The 18,133-nt window shown below is 37.6% G+C and overlaps 1 protein-coding gene across 19 annotated transcripts in view; it reads right to left on the bottom strand.

Annotated features, from left to right (window-relative positions):
* Nucleotides 1-4,285: 4,285 nt before the first annotated feature.
* Nucleotides 4,286-18,133, bottom strand: part of EBF3 (EBF transcription factor 3) — a 129,600-nt gene continuing 115,752 nt past the window's right edge. For 6 of the 19 annotated variants that reach the window (XM_062579499.1, XM_062579498.1, XM_062579500.1 and 3 more), the window contains 6 exons: nt 17,151-17,216; nt 16,291-16,468; nt 14,907-15,095; nt 14,300-14,497; nt 9,039-9,168; nt 6,704-7,057 (listed from right to left, as the gene is read on the bottom strand). In XM_062579499.1, coding sequence (XP_062435483.1) covers nt 9,077-9,168; nt 14,300-14,497; nt 14,907-15,095; nt 16,291-16,468; nt 17,151-17,216 — 723 coding nt within the window. In that variant the 3' untranslated portion in view covers nt 6,704-7,057; nt 9,039-9,076. The other 13 variants (XM_062579504.1, XM_062579505.1, XM_062579517.1 and 10 more) reach the window with 6 other exon arrangements.

Genomic DNA, 18,133 nt, shown 5'->3' with positions numbered 1-18,133 from the left:
GCCCGCGCTGCCGCCGGAATCCGCCTGCCAACTTCTTTCCGTTCCCGACTTCGGCGGGTTGCTCCTGATTCCAGACACCCTTTGCCATCTGTCGGGATATATAGGCCATTTTTCCTCCTCCCCCCCCCCAACTCCAGCCGATGTCCTCTTTCTATTTAGGAATTAATTATGATGCTATCTCACATAACTCATTAGTATCAATTAATTCTTCCCCTTTCATGATTTTATATAGCTAAATTAGATTGCCTCTTAGGAACTTCGTAATCAGTATTGGACTCATTTTAGACGTACCTTTTTTTTTTTTTTTTTTTCCTCCTTCTCTGGCTCATTTTATGGGATGCTCCAGCAGCTCCATTTAACCCTAACACCTAGAAAGTTTAAAATATATATATATACATATATATACAGTAGTTCTTCTGGGACTACCCCAAAACTGGAATTTCCCATAGTTTTAGCACAAATAACCCCTCTGTTCGTGATGCCCACTCCCTCCGTTACTGGGACGGCGCTGTCATTACTTCGCCACTCAGTGGGATTTTTCTAACCCAGAAAGGATGAGAGAAAGAAAAGAGTATTGGGGGGGGGGGGAAGGAGGGAAGAACTTTTCTCAGAGAGAAAAAAAAATCCTTTTTTGAGAAAATTGCAAGTTTGTTTTCTTCAAAATTTAAGGAAAAGGCAATTTTTGAAGGCAAATTCTTTATCAGAATGACCTGATATAAAGCATTGATTTTAAATATGATTTTGACTAAAAAAATGAGAAAAAAATGTAGCTGCCTGGTCAATCTTAATGCTTTTTCAATGTGTTATCTTGCATTTATTATTTAGCTTATCTTGCATTTATGCAATCTGTTTAATTTTCTGATTATTATTCTTTACATTTTTAATAGAAAATGCCAAATGTAGCATTTCTTTTCTTATTGCATGAGTTGTTGAGTCCTTTTTGGATGGAAATTAAGAAGTAAGAAAGACTTACTAAGCCTGGCATTAATGTTATCAGTTGACTAGAAATACCTAAATGGCGTAGGGTACAAAAGAAAGTGATTCCCCGAACTTGTTCTGCATTTAAAGTTTATAAAATAATAAACAAAGGTCATGTTAGCTATAGGGGCAAATTTGAATTGACTCTTTCTGATTACCCTGTCCTTCAGGATGGTAGATCTTATCCAGTCAAATCTATTTTTAATTCATACATAGGGAGCAGGAAAAAAAAATCTGCTCTTTCAACTCCCAATCATGTTTTTATTTTTGAATTAATTAGTCATCAACTTGAAGCAGTTGAATAAATTGGGGAGGAGGAAAAGTAAGTTTCTATCTTTGCTGAAATTTCTGTCAAAAAGTTTGTCCCTTCAGCACGTTCCGGTTCTAAGGGCTCAGCGGCGGCTTCCCCCAGTTCAGCGATTTCAGCTACTTTCAAATCTATATAACAGCACGATTTTTGCCTGGCCAGAGCAGGGAGTCCGGCAGCCTCAGCACCCGACTTGGCCTGTTGGGGGGGGGGGTCGCAAATGCCTTTATGTTACAAAACGGTTTATCAAACACTTAAAGCACTTCAAGGCATAGCAAATACGAAAAAAAAAAAAGCCAAGGCATAGCAAATACAAAAAACAAAAAGAAAAAAAAAAAGCCAAGTATCAGGCAAGTTACCATTTACTTTATGCAGTTAGACGTTCTGTTACAATTTGTTTCATTTAAAACGTCGTTTTATGACCGTCCCGCGTGTTACCAGCGGCCGCTTTAAACGACACATGCCCATACCGGCTTTTAAAAGCTTTTCATTGCTTGTGGGTCTTCGGACCAGTCCTCCTGCACGAGCTATTGTCAACTTTGTTTGCATCTGACTTAAGGCTCGGTGCTCGCTCTTCTTTTCTCCCATAAAACTTCCGGCACTACATTGTATGATGACAAGTGGCCAAAAAAAATCAATTTGTAATCTGATTTGAGGGTTTTGATTTCCTCTGATGAGCTTAAATTTCATTAAAAGCAACCTTATTCAAACATAAAAGAAATCCTTGAAGGGTAAAACGGGGAATTGTCTCAAAGAGTATAAAGACTCGCAACTCTTTTGTGCGATTTATTCAGCGCATTAATTGTGCGGGGCGGCGCGTGGTGTCGGCTGGCAGCTGAGCCCTTATCGGGCCCGGGATCAGCGGGAGGCGGCGGAGGCAAGCCCAAGGGCTCGCATTCAAACCGCGCTCCTCGGCGTATTGACACTTCAGTTATCAACAGCCCTTATTATCTGCTTCGAGGTGGATGGCAGCTTGCTGGTGACATAATAAGCTACAAATCAGCGCCGGGGCTGCTCGGCATTCTCTTAATTGTATGTGTTCTCCCGAAAAAATTATCATTGGGCCCCTTGTCTTGATGAGAAATTGACATTTTCTGAGTGATTATTCGGGGCACTATGCGCGGCAGATAAGACCCCGAGTTGTTTTAAAGGAGTGCAGCCATTCTTTCCGAGGCCTTTTTATTGCTCTAGTTGACCCACTTGATGAGTATGGATTTCATGAGGTCTTTTTCAGCATTTGAACTATAAAAGGTTCAGAATGACACCACCCCTTATAGACAAAAGATAACCTTGCCCTTTGAATATATTGATTCTTTATTAACTAGGCTGTTTAATGCAATGAAATGAGGCATTAGATTGAAGCCTATTTCAAGTGCTTTGAATAATCTTTAAAAGCTTGAAAGACTTTAAAAAGCTGCTCCGCAATAATTGGCATATACTTCTGGAGACTCTGCTCCTTCATTTTGATTAGGGAATTTTTATCTTTGTATTTCTAAATTCAGTGTAGGCTGACACAACATATTTTCACGCCAGGGCTATTACCAAGTTCCCGGTACAGATGTGTGCTGCGTTGCTCTAGGACTTGCAATTCGTAGCACAAAATGTGGGAGTTTTTCTGTTGTATTTTATTTGCATAGAATGTTAGACGAACCATTTCGATCCTCATTATTCAAACCTTCAAAATAAACCCAAAAGGAATAGTGCCGGGAGGCATCGTGCAGACCTGCATCCCTATCAACCATCTGATTTTTAGTAGCAGGCATCTGATGATGCTACTATTGAAGCATGACACACAGAAACATACTTGGCACTGAACGATTCCCAATGCAAAATAATAGCAATCACCAGAAGTCCTTTGTATTTTTAATGTACATTTTCATCAAACATAAAAACTGTGGAAATACTGGAGGAGAAAAAAAATGTAGTTAAACAACCTGTTTTTCCTTCTTTGTAAATTGTAAATAAAGCAAGCTGCAGTTGTTATCACATTCCATCAGTAAACTATCAATACATACAGAAATTTAGGCATGCTAAATTTCATTTGATAGAGTATATATATGTGTGTGTGTGTGTGTGTGTGTGTTTGTGTATGTGTGTGTATATATATATATATATATATATATATATATATATATAATTAATTACCATTGCACTCAGACTTTTGCAGTGCCCTCTTGAATGCCCTCTGATAATGATGGAATAAAACTCACATAACTAACTTCCCTCCTTTAACAGGCACATACTTTCACGGTTCCAGCCATGTATTTCTCTTGGTCTCATTTTCCTGCCACCGCAGAAATACCCTTCCGGGGGCTATGGTCACAGCGACTCATGCGGGGATGCACACGGGCTAGGGAACGCAGAGTTGCAGTTCAGGTTTAGCACTGTAACTGTCGTCTCCCATTAAAATACTCTCTGACTGGGAGGCTTTGAATCACGCCTGATGCATTATATTCGTATTTCGTGTACACTGAATGTACTACGGTCGAAAGGATAAAACATTTGTGTTCAGTATTACAGTCAGCAAAAACATTTGCTTTTTAACAGCATTTAAAGATGGGTACGTCGACCTTCAGCGTCAGACCACTGCATGGCAGACTGTGCGTTTAAGATCACTCTTCCTGTTACGGAATTTTACAGTGCCGTAGAAAAGCAGAACGAGATTACTCTACTCGTATCTTTATTTCGCGAGCAGGGTACCTGAGGCACAGCTGTGGCTGAATACTTTACCAAGGCCGAGGAGCACTTGTCACTGTCAGCGCGAAGAGCAGGTCGCGTTTCTTGGCTCTCGTTCGTCTCCTCGGCTCTCGGGAACACCGGCTGGCTAGCCTGGGACTCTGCAACACCGAAAAGCCCACTTCGGGGATGATGTTTTTCTTAAGCAAGACATAAACATGAATTCTGGTACTCAGAAATGAAACCCCCAGTGTTGCTTCTTTTGTTTCGTGTTTTGCCATTTTTTTTTAATAATCAAACCAGACAAAATTACTAAAAATGAAATTCACAGACAAGAAATACTTTAATTAAATATTGTGTAAAATGAACATTTTTTATACAGTTAAATATATGAAAAAATGTACAGATAAAACAATCTTATTGTAGGGTCTTTAACAGTAAAATCTACCATTTAGTGAAGCTTTCAGTTTGGAGACGATGAAGCGATGAGTGCATTGACTAAGTAATCTAAAACACAAACAGATTGCATTTATGAAGAAACTTGCAAACTTTCTTAACATGTACACGTGACCTCTTCTTTAGATCAAAACCTTACTTAGACAAAATATAACTGAGGCAATTCAGTTCCAAAGTGACTTCTCAGGCTTTTCCACTTAGCTAAGCCTTATTAGTTATCACAAAATAAATGTGCAAGACATTTATCATCTGTGATACACTGTATCATTCTTTAAAACCCTTTAATAAACACTTTACTAAAATGTGCATTTTGCCCAGAAAGAAAAAAATTGATCCCTCCTTTTTGGTTGAAACTTCAATTCTGCTGCAGTTTGCAAAATGTTTTGCAGTGCTGCATTTGCAAACTATTTAGTGCAAAGTAAAAAAAACTCAACATTTCTTTCTACGGATTTGGCACTAACAGCCACAATATACTAAGGAGGTCATTCCAGTTTAAAAAGTACAGTCATCTATGGGTCTATTACAAAAAGTTCCATAAAAAAACCAATAAACCTAAATAAACAAACCCCAAACATTTAAAAATTATGAATGATCCTGATTTCGTGTGAAACCGTTATCCTTTTTAAACAGTGCAGGATTCAGGAATATGCAGAGTGCAGCAGAAAGTAGACACATAAAGGAGTGATATACACCAGGTTTGTGCTTTTTCTTTTCTTTTTTTCATTTTTTTACACCAGAAATCATCCAAATGAAGTAGCGATTAACAATTGTGGTGTAAGCCTGTGATAAAACAGCACAAAAGTTCTTCAAAGAAGTTCACTTTTAAGGCATCAGAGAAGTTAATGTGGCAAACATTTTAATTAAAACATCAGAAGTGAATTTTATTTTAAACTTTAGGCCTCTGAATTTTTCCAGTAAACACAGTTCAGCTATGTGGCAAAGTCATGGGTGGCAGCTAAAAATGACTTTTTACAGTCTTTAAAAAAAAAAAAGAGAGAGAGAGAGGGAGGGAGGGAAAGAGAGAGAGAAAAGAAAGGAGAAAAACAAAGAAAGAAAGGGGGGGGAAAGAAAAAAAGAAAGAAATCCAACCACAAAATAGACTCATCTTTTTTGTGGCTGTATCACATGCACATATTCTACTAGTATTCATTATAGCCATGTGGCACAGTTTTGATTTGACTATACAACAAACAACTTTTTTTCAAAATTATTTGTTCTGATAACTTAAAAATAATATAAAAATAAACAATGAATTTGACTTTTCCTCAAAAATAATAAAAAAAAGGATGGAAAGTCTAAATAATAGCAACTTTATGAAGTACAAATGAAATGTATGGACACTAATTTATTTAAAAGAAAAACATGAAGGCAACTGTTCTTGGCTTAATGCTACTCTCAGCATCACAATACCAGGCCATGACGCAAACCAATACGTACAAGAAAAAAATGATGAAAAGCAATATACAAAATTTCAAAGATAAATACAATATTTATAGTTGATATGTTACAAAATAAATTCCCTTAGTGACTGCAAGTGTTTATGTGAAAGAAAGTGTTGCAATGAGTAAGACTATTTTATTCCTTATAAACTTCATAAGGAATAAAATTTGCTTTTCTAAATATTTAAGTGGATCTGAAAAAAATTCAAGACAAGTGTATAAATATTTAGCTACAACTTTGGCAAAATCACAAAAGTCTACAATTTTATAACCACATACAAAACACATTAGGGAAGAAGGATCTAGAAGTCAAAAGGACAATTTTCTGGTACAAGAAACATAGACTTCACAGTAGCCTAAGAATGCAATAGTATACAGTGCTAGCAAAAGTTGAAAAAATGTTGCAGATCACACTTGCTTAACAGGAAGCTCTAGCAGTGGAAGTATATTTTTTTTTAACCAACAGACAGTAGCAATTTTTTCTCTGTCAGTGTGCTTGTTGAAGGCAAGAGAATTCAATATCAAAGTTACAATTTCTAACTACAATAAGTTACAAAGTTCCATTTCATTAAGATGAAGTTAAGCAATGATAAACCCTCCCACACCCTCCCCTGCTCCCCATTTTTTTTTCTAATCATATATTCATCCTTTTTCCAGTTTGATGGCTCATAACCTCCTTGGCCCCCTTTTTTCCACCACAAAAAAATATTTCACATTATAGAGATACACAACCATTGTGAATCTAGTTATGAGTACAGAAAAATGTTCGGAGGCATTTTTCATCAGTGTTTCATGATAATCAAAATGGTGCATCCACAAAGTTTCTCCCAACACATAGCAAGTACTAGACATAGCCAAGACGTAATCAGAAACTTTATACAAAATAGGCGTCGCTTTTTCCTTATTCTTCAGGACTGAGAAATGTGAAAATATGAGAAAAATTCAGTCAATAAAATGGAATTGTTCATGAAGAAGTAGGTTGTTTGCATGTAGATTCTTAATAGTTTAAATAAAATCTTTAAACAAAGTCTTTTTTGTAGCATTTCGATTTGTTGCTGATTTTGTTTGAAGATACTGTTTCCATCAGCATGTCTTAATATACTAAACTTGTCCCCTAAGCCCATCCTCTGAAGCTGGGTGCTACGGTAGGTAGGTAAACAAAAGTGACTTTACATTGGTGGGACTACAAGCCCAGACATAGCTAAAAGAAAGAGAGAGAGAAAAAAAAATCGTTACTGTAATGCTCGCAGAGTAAGGCACACGTGATTCAAACGAACGCAATCCTCAACACAGTAAACTAAGGGCCTTCACGGAAAGGGACGGACTTGAGTAAGGGACAGCTTGAAGAGCTCAACGCTTTTTACCTAATGATATGGTTGCCTGTAACAGCACTGTCATTTTAGATCCAGTCTCATGTAACGGGGGTATGAGCGGAAGGAAACAACGGCAAAGCGCTTCTCTAACGAGACAGTCTACAAAGGCTTCACGTTTTAAGAGCAGATTCTGACAATTCTTTGTGCAGAGCATCCTGGCTCCCGCATGTGCGATATTTCTCTTAGCGTTTTGTTAATAGCAGCCATGGGCCAGACTCCCCAGGGACGGGCTATGTTGACAGCTGAGAAACAACGTGGTCACTTCTGGTAATGTCAGACAAGGCCAGCTCACTCACCAGCCAAGGACCAGCCGCTTCTCAAGTTCCCCAAATGAGAATCTCACTAACCTCAGTTTCTTTCTCCCAGAGCTGGGACCTCAGCAGAAAACCTCCACTCTGACATCCTGCTAATTGTACTTTATCATAATGGTGGGGCCGAGTAAGTCAAGGACTCTCTAAGATCAAAGCCAAGGACCGTACACCTGCTTTGAAATCCATACACCAAGGGCTATAAAAAGGCAAAAGATTAATATCCTTGACTAGCTATCTTTTTTTCTTTCTTTTTTTTTTTTTTTTTAACACTTAAAACATGGAGATGCCAAAATCTACCGCATTTTTCTAGTTAACCCCTTGGCAGAAAAACAATTTAGAGAGTTTTTAATTTTAGTGTTGCTTAATTTTTGTCATAATGATATTTCTCATTAATTTATGTACAACAGATATTAATAAATTTGTTCATGTAGTGATGTGAACTTAATTTCTCAGTTCATTAATTTCCACAATATTAATTTATTTCAGATTCACTGTTACAACTTTATGGTTTGGAAGACTTGTGTATGTACACATTTCTTATGTAATATAATCTCCTATGATAACCAGCAACGCGGTGTAAAAGACTGAATTGTTCTAACTGGTACAATCCGAGCTCCAAGCAATTGTGATTCAGCAGATACTAAATTAGGCAGCTCCAGCAGCTGATATAAAGGACTTGTAAGGGCCTACGTAACTTCAAAATACATCACAAGTGATACTCTTGAAACAGGTTAAAGTTTAAAAATTCTGCTATTTGCCCAATCGAAAGTATGAAACATGTCAAAATTAAGAAGTTATAATTTTCCTGCATGGTTTAAACTTCAGCACTGACAGAAGTTACAAAAGAAACTCTTTCTAATGAAATCATTTCGTTTCCATATTAAAAGTTCCCACTAAATCTGCTGTGCTCCACATTATGTTAGCTGGGGTTACAGGAGAAGTTCATTATGGGTTTACACCTGGTCAGCCAAGTATTTGCAGGCTGGCCTCTCTCTGTGTCCCTTTGACGCCACTCGGATGACAAGGAGTTCTGGGTAACCACCAGGTCTCATGATCATAAATCCCCCCGGCCTGGCAAGCTTTCCGTCAGCAGATAAGCTGGCACCACCAGTTTGTGGCTCAGCAGGTAGTCCCAGGGAGGGCCGGGATGACAGAACTGGCTACAGAGGGTGTATCCAAACTAGGGGATGCAGGAGGATTTCACAGCTCCTGTGGGGCTCCGGGGCCGTACCCAGTCTGAAACCAGACTGCCTGCCAGCGTGAGACACGAGCAGGGACCGTTCCCTGGAGGAAACATAGCTCAGGAGTAGGGAGGAGGCCGTGAGGTCCGCGTAAAGGTCCTCTAGCTTGGACGATTCTAAAATCCACGACTGGAGGGCACCCTGCCAAGCTCACATGTCAGAAACTTATTCTGAGGTGCTGTTATGCTGCAATACAATCACCAATCACTCTGGAGATCAGCATCAGCATCCCCACAGGCCAGCCCAAAATACAGTACCCGCCTACTCTTTTGAGTTCAGATTCAGTAAGGGTCCGTCATCTTGGTCTGTATCCAGATGATGCTGAGACACAAAGGCTATGTCTCGGAGGTTGGCGGCAAGCAGACAGGAGCGTGCTCTGCCAGCACTCTAAGCAAAGTACGAAAGAGCAGGACTGGTCAGGACAGACTAGCTCACTTGTTTCTTTGAAGAATAATCTAGCAGAAACAAAGTCCAGATTTTTTTTCCAGGAGTTGTGTGCATAAACACTATTCATTCATAGCACATGGTTAATGTTAGTAATATACTGTACTTAATCACAGGTTTATTGTAATCTCATGATTGACTTACGATGTGTGAAAATTTAGGTCGTCCATTGCATACTTTTCTGGAAAAAAAATCTGAATTTCTTAATTTAAGCCATTTAGCCATTTCTGTTGAATTCCATCTGTTGCACAATGGGGCAAAAAGCAAAATCGATGCTCTACACATTTATTTCAGTATTTATTTTAGAAGCAATGTTTGACAGTCGTGAACTTCTACACAATCGTACCACTACATTTCTCGCTGTGCAAATTGATACCAAATGCCTTCTTAAAGAAAAATGGAGTGGCTAGTTTTTTAATAATAATTTTCATAGTTTCTTCTGGGGGGGAGACCAGAAAATTAAGCAGATTGCAATTTTAAAAGAATACAGAGAACCTTTTGCTCTGCATTACAGTCATAAAGCTTGACCAGAGTGCAATATCTTTTACCATCTATAAAAATAAGTTACAATCAAAAACTGAATTTTAAACACATATCGTACTTCCAACTTTACTGCAAGCCAGAACTTTCTTGCTAAAAAAATGTACTCTATACCTTATATGTACATTGTTTTAAACAGGAGAAAGCTGTCTGCCCTGATGAACCCATACTCTAGCGCCCTGCTCTTAAATATGTAAGTACTTAACTGTCTGATCACAGGCTATCTAATGGAAGTCATACAAAGTTAACAAGATTGTATTTTTTTGGATAAGGCCCAAAGACCCTACTTTGCAACTTACTCCTAAGAGTGATTCATACTTGCAGTACAACAGAGAGAGGGGTATCTCACTCTGTGAGTTACAGTTGCCAAGTTTTGACCCTAGTTATGATATAAGTTGGCAAACGATACATGTATGTACAACTGAAAGAGGAAGGGAATATGAGTGTGGCAAGAAAGAAAAATACATGTTAGCTCCAGCTGGTATTGCCTGCATGATGAGTTTCCTGACATTTCACTAGCTTTTCTTCATTTTTATTCCTTTTCCTTCCTTGTTAAACTCTGTCTTGAATTTCTTTAGAAAAAGTGAATCTCTTGTTGGGGTAGACCTCTCTACGTCAGCTCTGTGGCAGCAAGTCCTAAAATACAGGTTTGGGGGACCTGCAAGATCTTGTTTCTAGTGTGCTGTGCTCAAACAGTCCTTGCTTCTTGTGATGTTACCACAACTACAGCTCCATCTGCTTTGTGTTACACCAGGGGACAGAACAGTCCATCTGAGATCCACAAGCAGGGAGAGGAGAGAAGTGTCATAGTTCTGCTCCTGCTCCACCACTATCTCAGATGTGCCAAGGATGGCTTCTTTTCTTCCACACATGGACAAATCCTAGAGCTGATTTACCTAGAAAGAACTGGCAAAATACCTCCCCCCTCAAACCTCTATAAAAAAGATTACCCTTGTCTGAAGGGCTGCTACATGTAGGGTTTTGCCAAGTTCTTCTCTGTCCCTGCCTGTCACGGTGCTAAGAAACCTTCACAGGAAAAATATGAGGCATCCTGGTCTGATCGTTTTGGTAGGCTGATGCCTTGCAACAGTCTGGTCAATCCACTTTACTGATATTGGGTGAAAACTAGCCAACTGAGTTTTATTTCACAATAGAGCTTATACAGGGCAGAAGCAACATAACAAGCAATGACAGAGATGATATCCTTCCCTTTATTTAAAAGAACATGTCATCCTCCATTATTCAGATACATAAACTGTAGGGTTAACACACACTCACACACACACATGCACATGCACACACGCACGCACCCCGAAGTAGATAAGAGCAATCGTGATGACAGGATCTTCTATCTTTACTTGACTAAATAGCTGTGACTCTTCCTAATAGGTGCAGATTTTCTTAGCTGTTATTTGGGTTTTTCACCTCCAGCTATAAAATATAGGCTCTGTATTTGAAGATCATTGAGAAACTTTAGCTGTATCAGAATGTAGCTCCTGAATTTCATATTTTATTTTGATGTACAAAATTTGCTGATTAGAAACTCTCAAGGTGCTGCAAGCGTACAGTGTTCATGAAGAAACTAATTAAACTTTAAAATGGGCTCAATGTCAACAAATGACTAAGAAAAAAAGAATGAGGAAGCAGAAATCTCCCAAATAATTATACAGGTCAAATGCAGCATAAATAAGTAGCTCTTGTATTGCTGGCTTTACTTTATGATGTTTCATGAAGGAAGTATATGACATATTCATTCCAGAGAATGCCTGTCTTGCCACTCAATTCTGGCTGCAGTTCAGTTCAAGGGAGTGGTTTAGATCTGTAAGGACAGATCGGTGAAATGTTGTCATCCTGAAGCCTTTCATGAGTTCAGTTTGAATTAACTGAATAGCTTTGGTTGGAAAAAAATGATGGTGCCTCTCTACTCTGGTGATAAGGGAACTCACCAAGGGTATGTCAGACGCAATTTGATTTTCTCCTCAGCCTAAGGGGACTCAAACCCACATATTTTACCTTCCATCAGAGTACCCTAACTATCATGATATGTGGTATTACAGGGTGAGGAAATGTGCAATTTCCCCTTTTGGTGCAGTTCTACTACGCATAAATTATTCAACTTTTTGTCACAAACCTGGGACTTGCTGTTCTAATTATCAAACTAGAAAGACATTCTTGCTATCTTCCCTAGGTCATTTTGTTCAATAGAAAAGGATTCAGTTTAGCTGGGTGAGGGAAACCTTTTTTTTTACAGATCAACACTTCTACTCATTTCTACTCAGTTTATCTACTGAACCAAAAATTGAAGTATCTGCACAGCCATAACTCTAAATATCTTCAGATCTGAGAAGTTCTGAATGCCCAGCATAGTAGGGACAGCTTTGTAACGTAACGGTCAAGATCTCTTCGACATGTAACACAGAAATCCTTAGACTTTGAGCAACACCTGCAGGATGGAATTCATCATGGATGACAGCAGGTCTGCTGGAGGATTACAGCATCCTCCAAACAGGTTTTGAGGGATAATTGGGCCTTCACTGGACTGTCTAAGCCCAGAAAAGTTTCAGTCCAGAGCGGTGTCAGGCCTCAGTTTAAGAGCCAGCTTCTTGACCTGTTTAACAAAGTCAGAGTTGGTTGATTCCAAGTAGTCTACCAGGCATCTATATGGAAAGCATTTTGAACCTGAGGATGAAGATGTGTGGTTACTAGGTTTCCCTGGAGGGGCCAAAGAATCTAGGCAACTGATATCTGCTGGCACTGGGCATTCAGCCTGTTCAGATTCTTCTGAAAATCCTATTTTGCATTAATCAAGATCTTTTAAGCACCTGAAACCTTGAAAATCTGACAGGAAGCCCTTTTTTTTAACCTAATGAAATTTCAGAAATTGAGATCATTTTACTTCAGATCTTCTAATGATTTCATTTCTTTCAAAGTAAAGCAATAGCAAAATGTTTATAAACACATATATATAAATACCTTCTACAGAATAGATGCTTCAGATCTCTGCTGTGTGTATCATACTTTTATTTCAGTATTTAATTCTTATGCTAGTGTTTTTTATAAAAAAATAGGACACTCAATCATTTTATGGATGAACTTTTCTAAGAATACTGCTTATATGTGGTGCAGTTTTTTTATTTACTGTAGCACAGTAAAGCTTCAACTAAAAATAGATATGCAATGACCTAAAGTGTAAATCTAATTATTTCTTTTTTTAATATCCATCCTACAGTGATATTTATGTAGCTGGATCCCCAGTTCTTCACTGACCTGGCTGCATACTAAGTTCTCAGATGCTATGTTCTTTCGAACAAGGTATTCAGAAGTTAATAATAATAGAAAAGGATGTCCATTTTGAGATACTGGTCTCAAATGGTCTTGATTTTTGGCAGACAGGTAGCTCTGTGTGATTATGTCTCTCTGAAGTGCCTTAAGCTACATAGCAGAAAATGTAGATATCCAGAATTAGTAACCAGTTTGAAAAATAAAAATATCAGTCTTAGTCTGTTTACCTGGGAGTGCCTATAATATTATGGGTATCTTAGCAATACAAAGAATATAATATTGCATTACCCACACCTTAACTACAAAACGTGAACACTCTAAGGTAATGGTGTCTGCAGCCCTTTCTGATTTCCAAGAGATTTGAAGTGCTTCAATACTGCAGAACTAGTCTCACAATTTGTAAAATGTAGGCAAGCAAACCTGTTGAACGATTCTAATGAATCATTCTGTCAGTGTTATCATCCAAATTTTAAAATATGCCATAAAAAGAAAAATCTCCCTTCGCTGATTTTTATTCCTCAACAAAATCATAATTCTGTCTGGCCCACTACCAGAGGGTGACCATGTAAACTCTGCAGATGACTAATAAATCGGTCCTTACGATGCCCACATAAAATCACACAGATAAAAAAAAAAGTAAAGGCTTAGAATTGCCTGTCTTAACTAAAATATTTAGTTATTCACATAAGGAAGTAACTAGTTTAATGCTACAACAAGAGATCATGTTAGGCCCAACAGAGCATGCAAACTCAGTGCAGAAGTGGCTAGCTAGTTCAAGGGATGGTTAGTTCACTGAGCAAGAGCTTAGCTTGATTTATACCAATTTGACATATTTTAAAATAACTATTACAGTGTATGTAAAAGGAAGAAATTGCATCACATTATGCTGGAGTATTACTGTTTTAAAAGTCTATTAAAATGTCTCAAAAAACGTACAAAGAAATGCAAAGAGTATACAAAATCTCCAAGAAGCATTGCAGGGTACCAGCTTACTTGAAAATTTAATGTTTGAAATCTTAAGGGAAAATGGCAGGAAAAAAAAGTGTTTTCTCTAATGGAAAGATTAAGAGTGAACGAGGATTTGCTTAAAATTTTAGCCTATCATTTGTGCTACTGTATTTTGCATCACTGTGACACCATTTTGACAGCAGCAGAAACCTAAAGATATAGCACGGTACTTTTCATATTGATCATGGTTTTAGCGTATGCACCAAAAAGCAATACATAGAAAAATGAGAGAGATCCAGCTCACCTTGAAGTCCATTTCCATTTGCACTGGTGCAAGATGGTGGAGGAGAGGCTTGGGGCCTGACAACAGGAGCAAAGGCGCTCTTTTGTTTCACTGCAGAGATGACATTGGCAGGTGAGAATGAGAAAATGCCGTGTGTACTGCTACAGTTTGAAGGGAGGGTGACCGAAGAGGCTGCCATGGTAGGGCTTGACGGCACTACTGCAATAAAGCAAAAATAATCAGGACTCAGATTGAGGTTTTCACGGCAAACATGGAAAAAGAGAGTGATAGGGCCTTGCCTCTTAAAATATATATATATATATGTGTGTATATATATATATTAAAAAAAATGAAATGCCGTGGCTTGGCCACTCTCTGGATAACAGGCAAACTCTTTTGTGTTGGACTTTTGTTACAAATTGCGCAGTCCAATTTTTTTTTTCTATCTGAGATCGTATTATGGCACAAACAGATCCATTTATCATATTCATTTTTATGTCCAGCCTCCAGAGTCACCCCTCCTTTTATCCAGTAGCTCACAATATAGAAAATCAAAACAATGCAAGTATTTGATTTTGTAGTAAATATGAATCTATATGATGATGTGTTACCAAAAATAGACACTTACTGCCATAAGGAGAGTTAGCTGAGGAGCCATTAAGAAATCCAGGGGAACCTGGTACACCTAGATTGGGCATGCCGGCATTGCCATATCCATTCATGCTATTGCTGACTGTGTTGTAATTGGACTGCTGAGGAGTACTGCTCGGAACATATCCTCGCGGGGAAACACTGCTTGTGTTGCGACTGTAACCTACTGTGTTAGAAACCCCCCCACCCCAAAAAAATAATGTTATTTTATAATATAAACTTAGGGCTGGGGGGTTTCCTCATGCATCATATATTACACAGTTTTAATTGATTGCACAGCTTTGCTCTAAGTTGTCTGTTACTGCCCTATCAACTCTTGCAGCTTCAGATAACCTTATCACGCCAACCCTACTTAAATCATCTGCGAGCACTCTATGTTGTCTCTCCTCTTAGCATAGACAGCCAACAAAAGCTCTCTTCGATCCAGCTGTGTCAGTTGCCTTCACATTTGTCTTTAGTAGCAGTTATCAACAGGCTTGATTCCTGGTTTGTACCACCATACTGAATGCACTTGCAGCCTCTCCAGACCTTCAAATGCCAAAGCTGACAACAAAACCTTTTTTGTTGCAGTGATTTAACCTCAAAAGGCTGTTTCGGGGTCTTCATTTTACGACTGATATTTTTATACTAACAATAAGCTAGTACTTCCATAAGGTGTAGTCATCAGTGAAAACTAATTCAAGACCAAATACAGAATTTTATAAGGCTTATTAGCTTGGAAATGCATTAGAAGACATAATCTTTTGTAAGAGGACACATAGTAGAATCAGGATTTTAAACAACAATTTATTTCTCTCTGAGCAATCAATTTAATAATTATGTTGTCAGCAGAAATATACAGTTTTCAGTATACCTAATAATCTGGTTTCACTCCTTTCATTAGCATCAAGAGTAATTTTAAATGCGCTATGCTATATGCATTTTAAATTACAAAATGTAAATTACATCTATTACTTTTATTAGTAGCCTATAAGTCACATTTATGCTTATAAATAAAATATTTAAAAATCACAGACATCAGATTAGATTTATCTGTGTAAATATTCAAAAAACAGGTGGAGATACGCAGACACACTTACTTTATGCTAAACATACACATGATATATCTACTGCGAAAAATAGAGCTTTCCACATTTTGCCATTCCTTTTCCACTGCAGAGTTTTATGATAACAATAAACTAAAAATAGGAAGAATTAAATGTTATCAGAAAGTTCAAGACGACATTTCATTACGTGATCAGACATATGACTACTTGGAGAAAAAGAGATGTAGAACACAGTGGTGACATCAGCGAATATTAATAGGCCCTGTCCAAAACCAGTCAACAACATCTAGGATTAACTCTTGAAATCCCACATACCTTGGTCATTAGCTTGTGATGTTTCTGAAACATTAACTGCTAGCTGGCTGCTAAATGAGTTCACTCCCATCATGCCAGTATGAGCAGGAGTGTTGGCTAGAGTAGGAATCTGGTTGTGATTGCGTGGCACACTGTATAATGCTTCAGCAATGTCAGCTGCTCTTTTCAGGATTATTTCCTATAAAGATATAATTTAGATATAAAATAATTACTAACAAGTGAACTTATTTGTACAAATGCTCGAAGTTGTAATAACATTAAAATTTATGAAAGAGATTCATGTGAAATTATAGTGAACATGAGGATTTTGTTGCTTGTTTCAATGGATCTTTTCATATTCATTCCTACATACTGAAGTGCAATACAATTTATGTCAGCATACAAGTATAAAGAAATAAAGAAATTAACACAAAAATTACAGTTTAATGCTGTTAGTCATGTAAAAATTCTAAACATACTCTTTATTCTTTCAGTGCTGCAGATCTATTTATTTCCAGCAGTTTGCAAAATACAGTATGCTTTATCTGCTCTGTTTAGCAGATTTATTTAGGACTTCCCATTAGTCACTGTATATTTTGGACTGAGTTCAAGGTTATTCTCTTGCCTTAATGATTGCTTATGCTTTTGGCACCTCACACTTAATTGTCATTTCTGATAGGCAAACTAGCTGTGAGAAGAAAATGGGAAGATGAAGCGTTTCCCTTAGAGCACTGCATCACATCAGACTGCCCTCAAGGTGGCTGGCAAAACCACAGCATGTACAAAAAGAATGTGTTGATACTTTGCCAACTTTGCAAATAATAGGTATTGATTTACATATGTATGCATGCATGCATCTGAAAATTGCACTAGTGACCTACCTGGTTGTTATGGGGCATCCCATATAGGGCTTCAACAAGGTCTGCTGCTCTCTTAAGTAATACTTCCTAAAGAAAAAAAAAAAGTGTGTTATGTTCCATTAAATGCAGCCATTGTTAAAAAAAAAAAAAAAAAGAGAGAGAGAGAGAGAGAGAGAGAGAGAGAGAAGTAATAATGTTAACAATTAATCAGCGGCATCTATAATTACGAGGAACTGATAAAGTGGGTAAAATATATCACACGCTCTCCTGGTGCTATTGCTATATTTAGTGGACGTATTACAAAGATAGGAAGGTATTTTGTTTTGGAGTAAAATACTGTTTGTGGTTTCAAGTCAAAGTTAGATACAAGCCTAAAAATAATATTGCATTTTACATCCAGCTGTTCAATTATGATTGACTAGAAAAGGTGTTTGCTGCTGTAGCATGTAGCTCTAGTGCTGAATTAGTGAAATCAGTGCTTGAGGTTTAATGATGTAGTCTTATGGGTATTAAACAAACAAACACATGGTAGAGATATGAAAGGCACAGGCATCACATTTGGCTGTTAATTCCTAGCACTTTAGTGGTGAAGAACAATAAGTAATTTTCCATATCTTAATTAAACTGGCAGAGTCCTTAAAGACAACATCTCACCCCTAATTCATGCCCCAAATTTGCAAGTGAGTTCAATGCTTATTCCTCTTTATTTTGAACAATAAAGTGAATTAACTTGGGTTAATCTAGTTCTTTCATAATGACATTAAGAAATTTTTCAATTAACCTCTTTGACTGCATGTTGTAAAGGACTTCATAAATGACTTCACATTCAGAGAGTGTTGAGTACTTGTGCCTAGGGGCATGGATGCACTGAATTTTGTCTTATCCTTGTCTGCATGCCTACTTCCAGTTTTATGATTGTGAGGATTAATCCATAGTTTAGTTAATTTTAAATATAAATGGACTTAATTCTTTTTATTTTTTACCTTCAGCTGTAATAAAATTTA

This window comes from Rhea pennata, chromosome 7 (genome assembly GCF_028389875.1).
Source record: "Rhea pennata isolate bPtePen1 chromosome 7, bPtePen1.pri, whole genome shotgun sequence".
NCBI classification, from domain to species: domain Eukaryota; kingdom Metazoa; phylum Chordata; class Aves; order Rheiformes; family Rheidae; genus Rhea; species Rhea pennata.
This window is presented reverse-complemented; position numbering and strand designations above follow the sequence as displayed.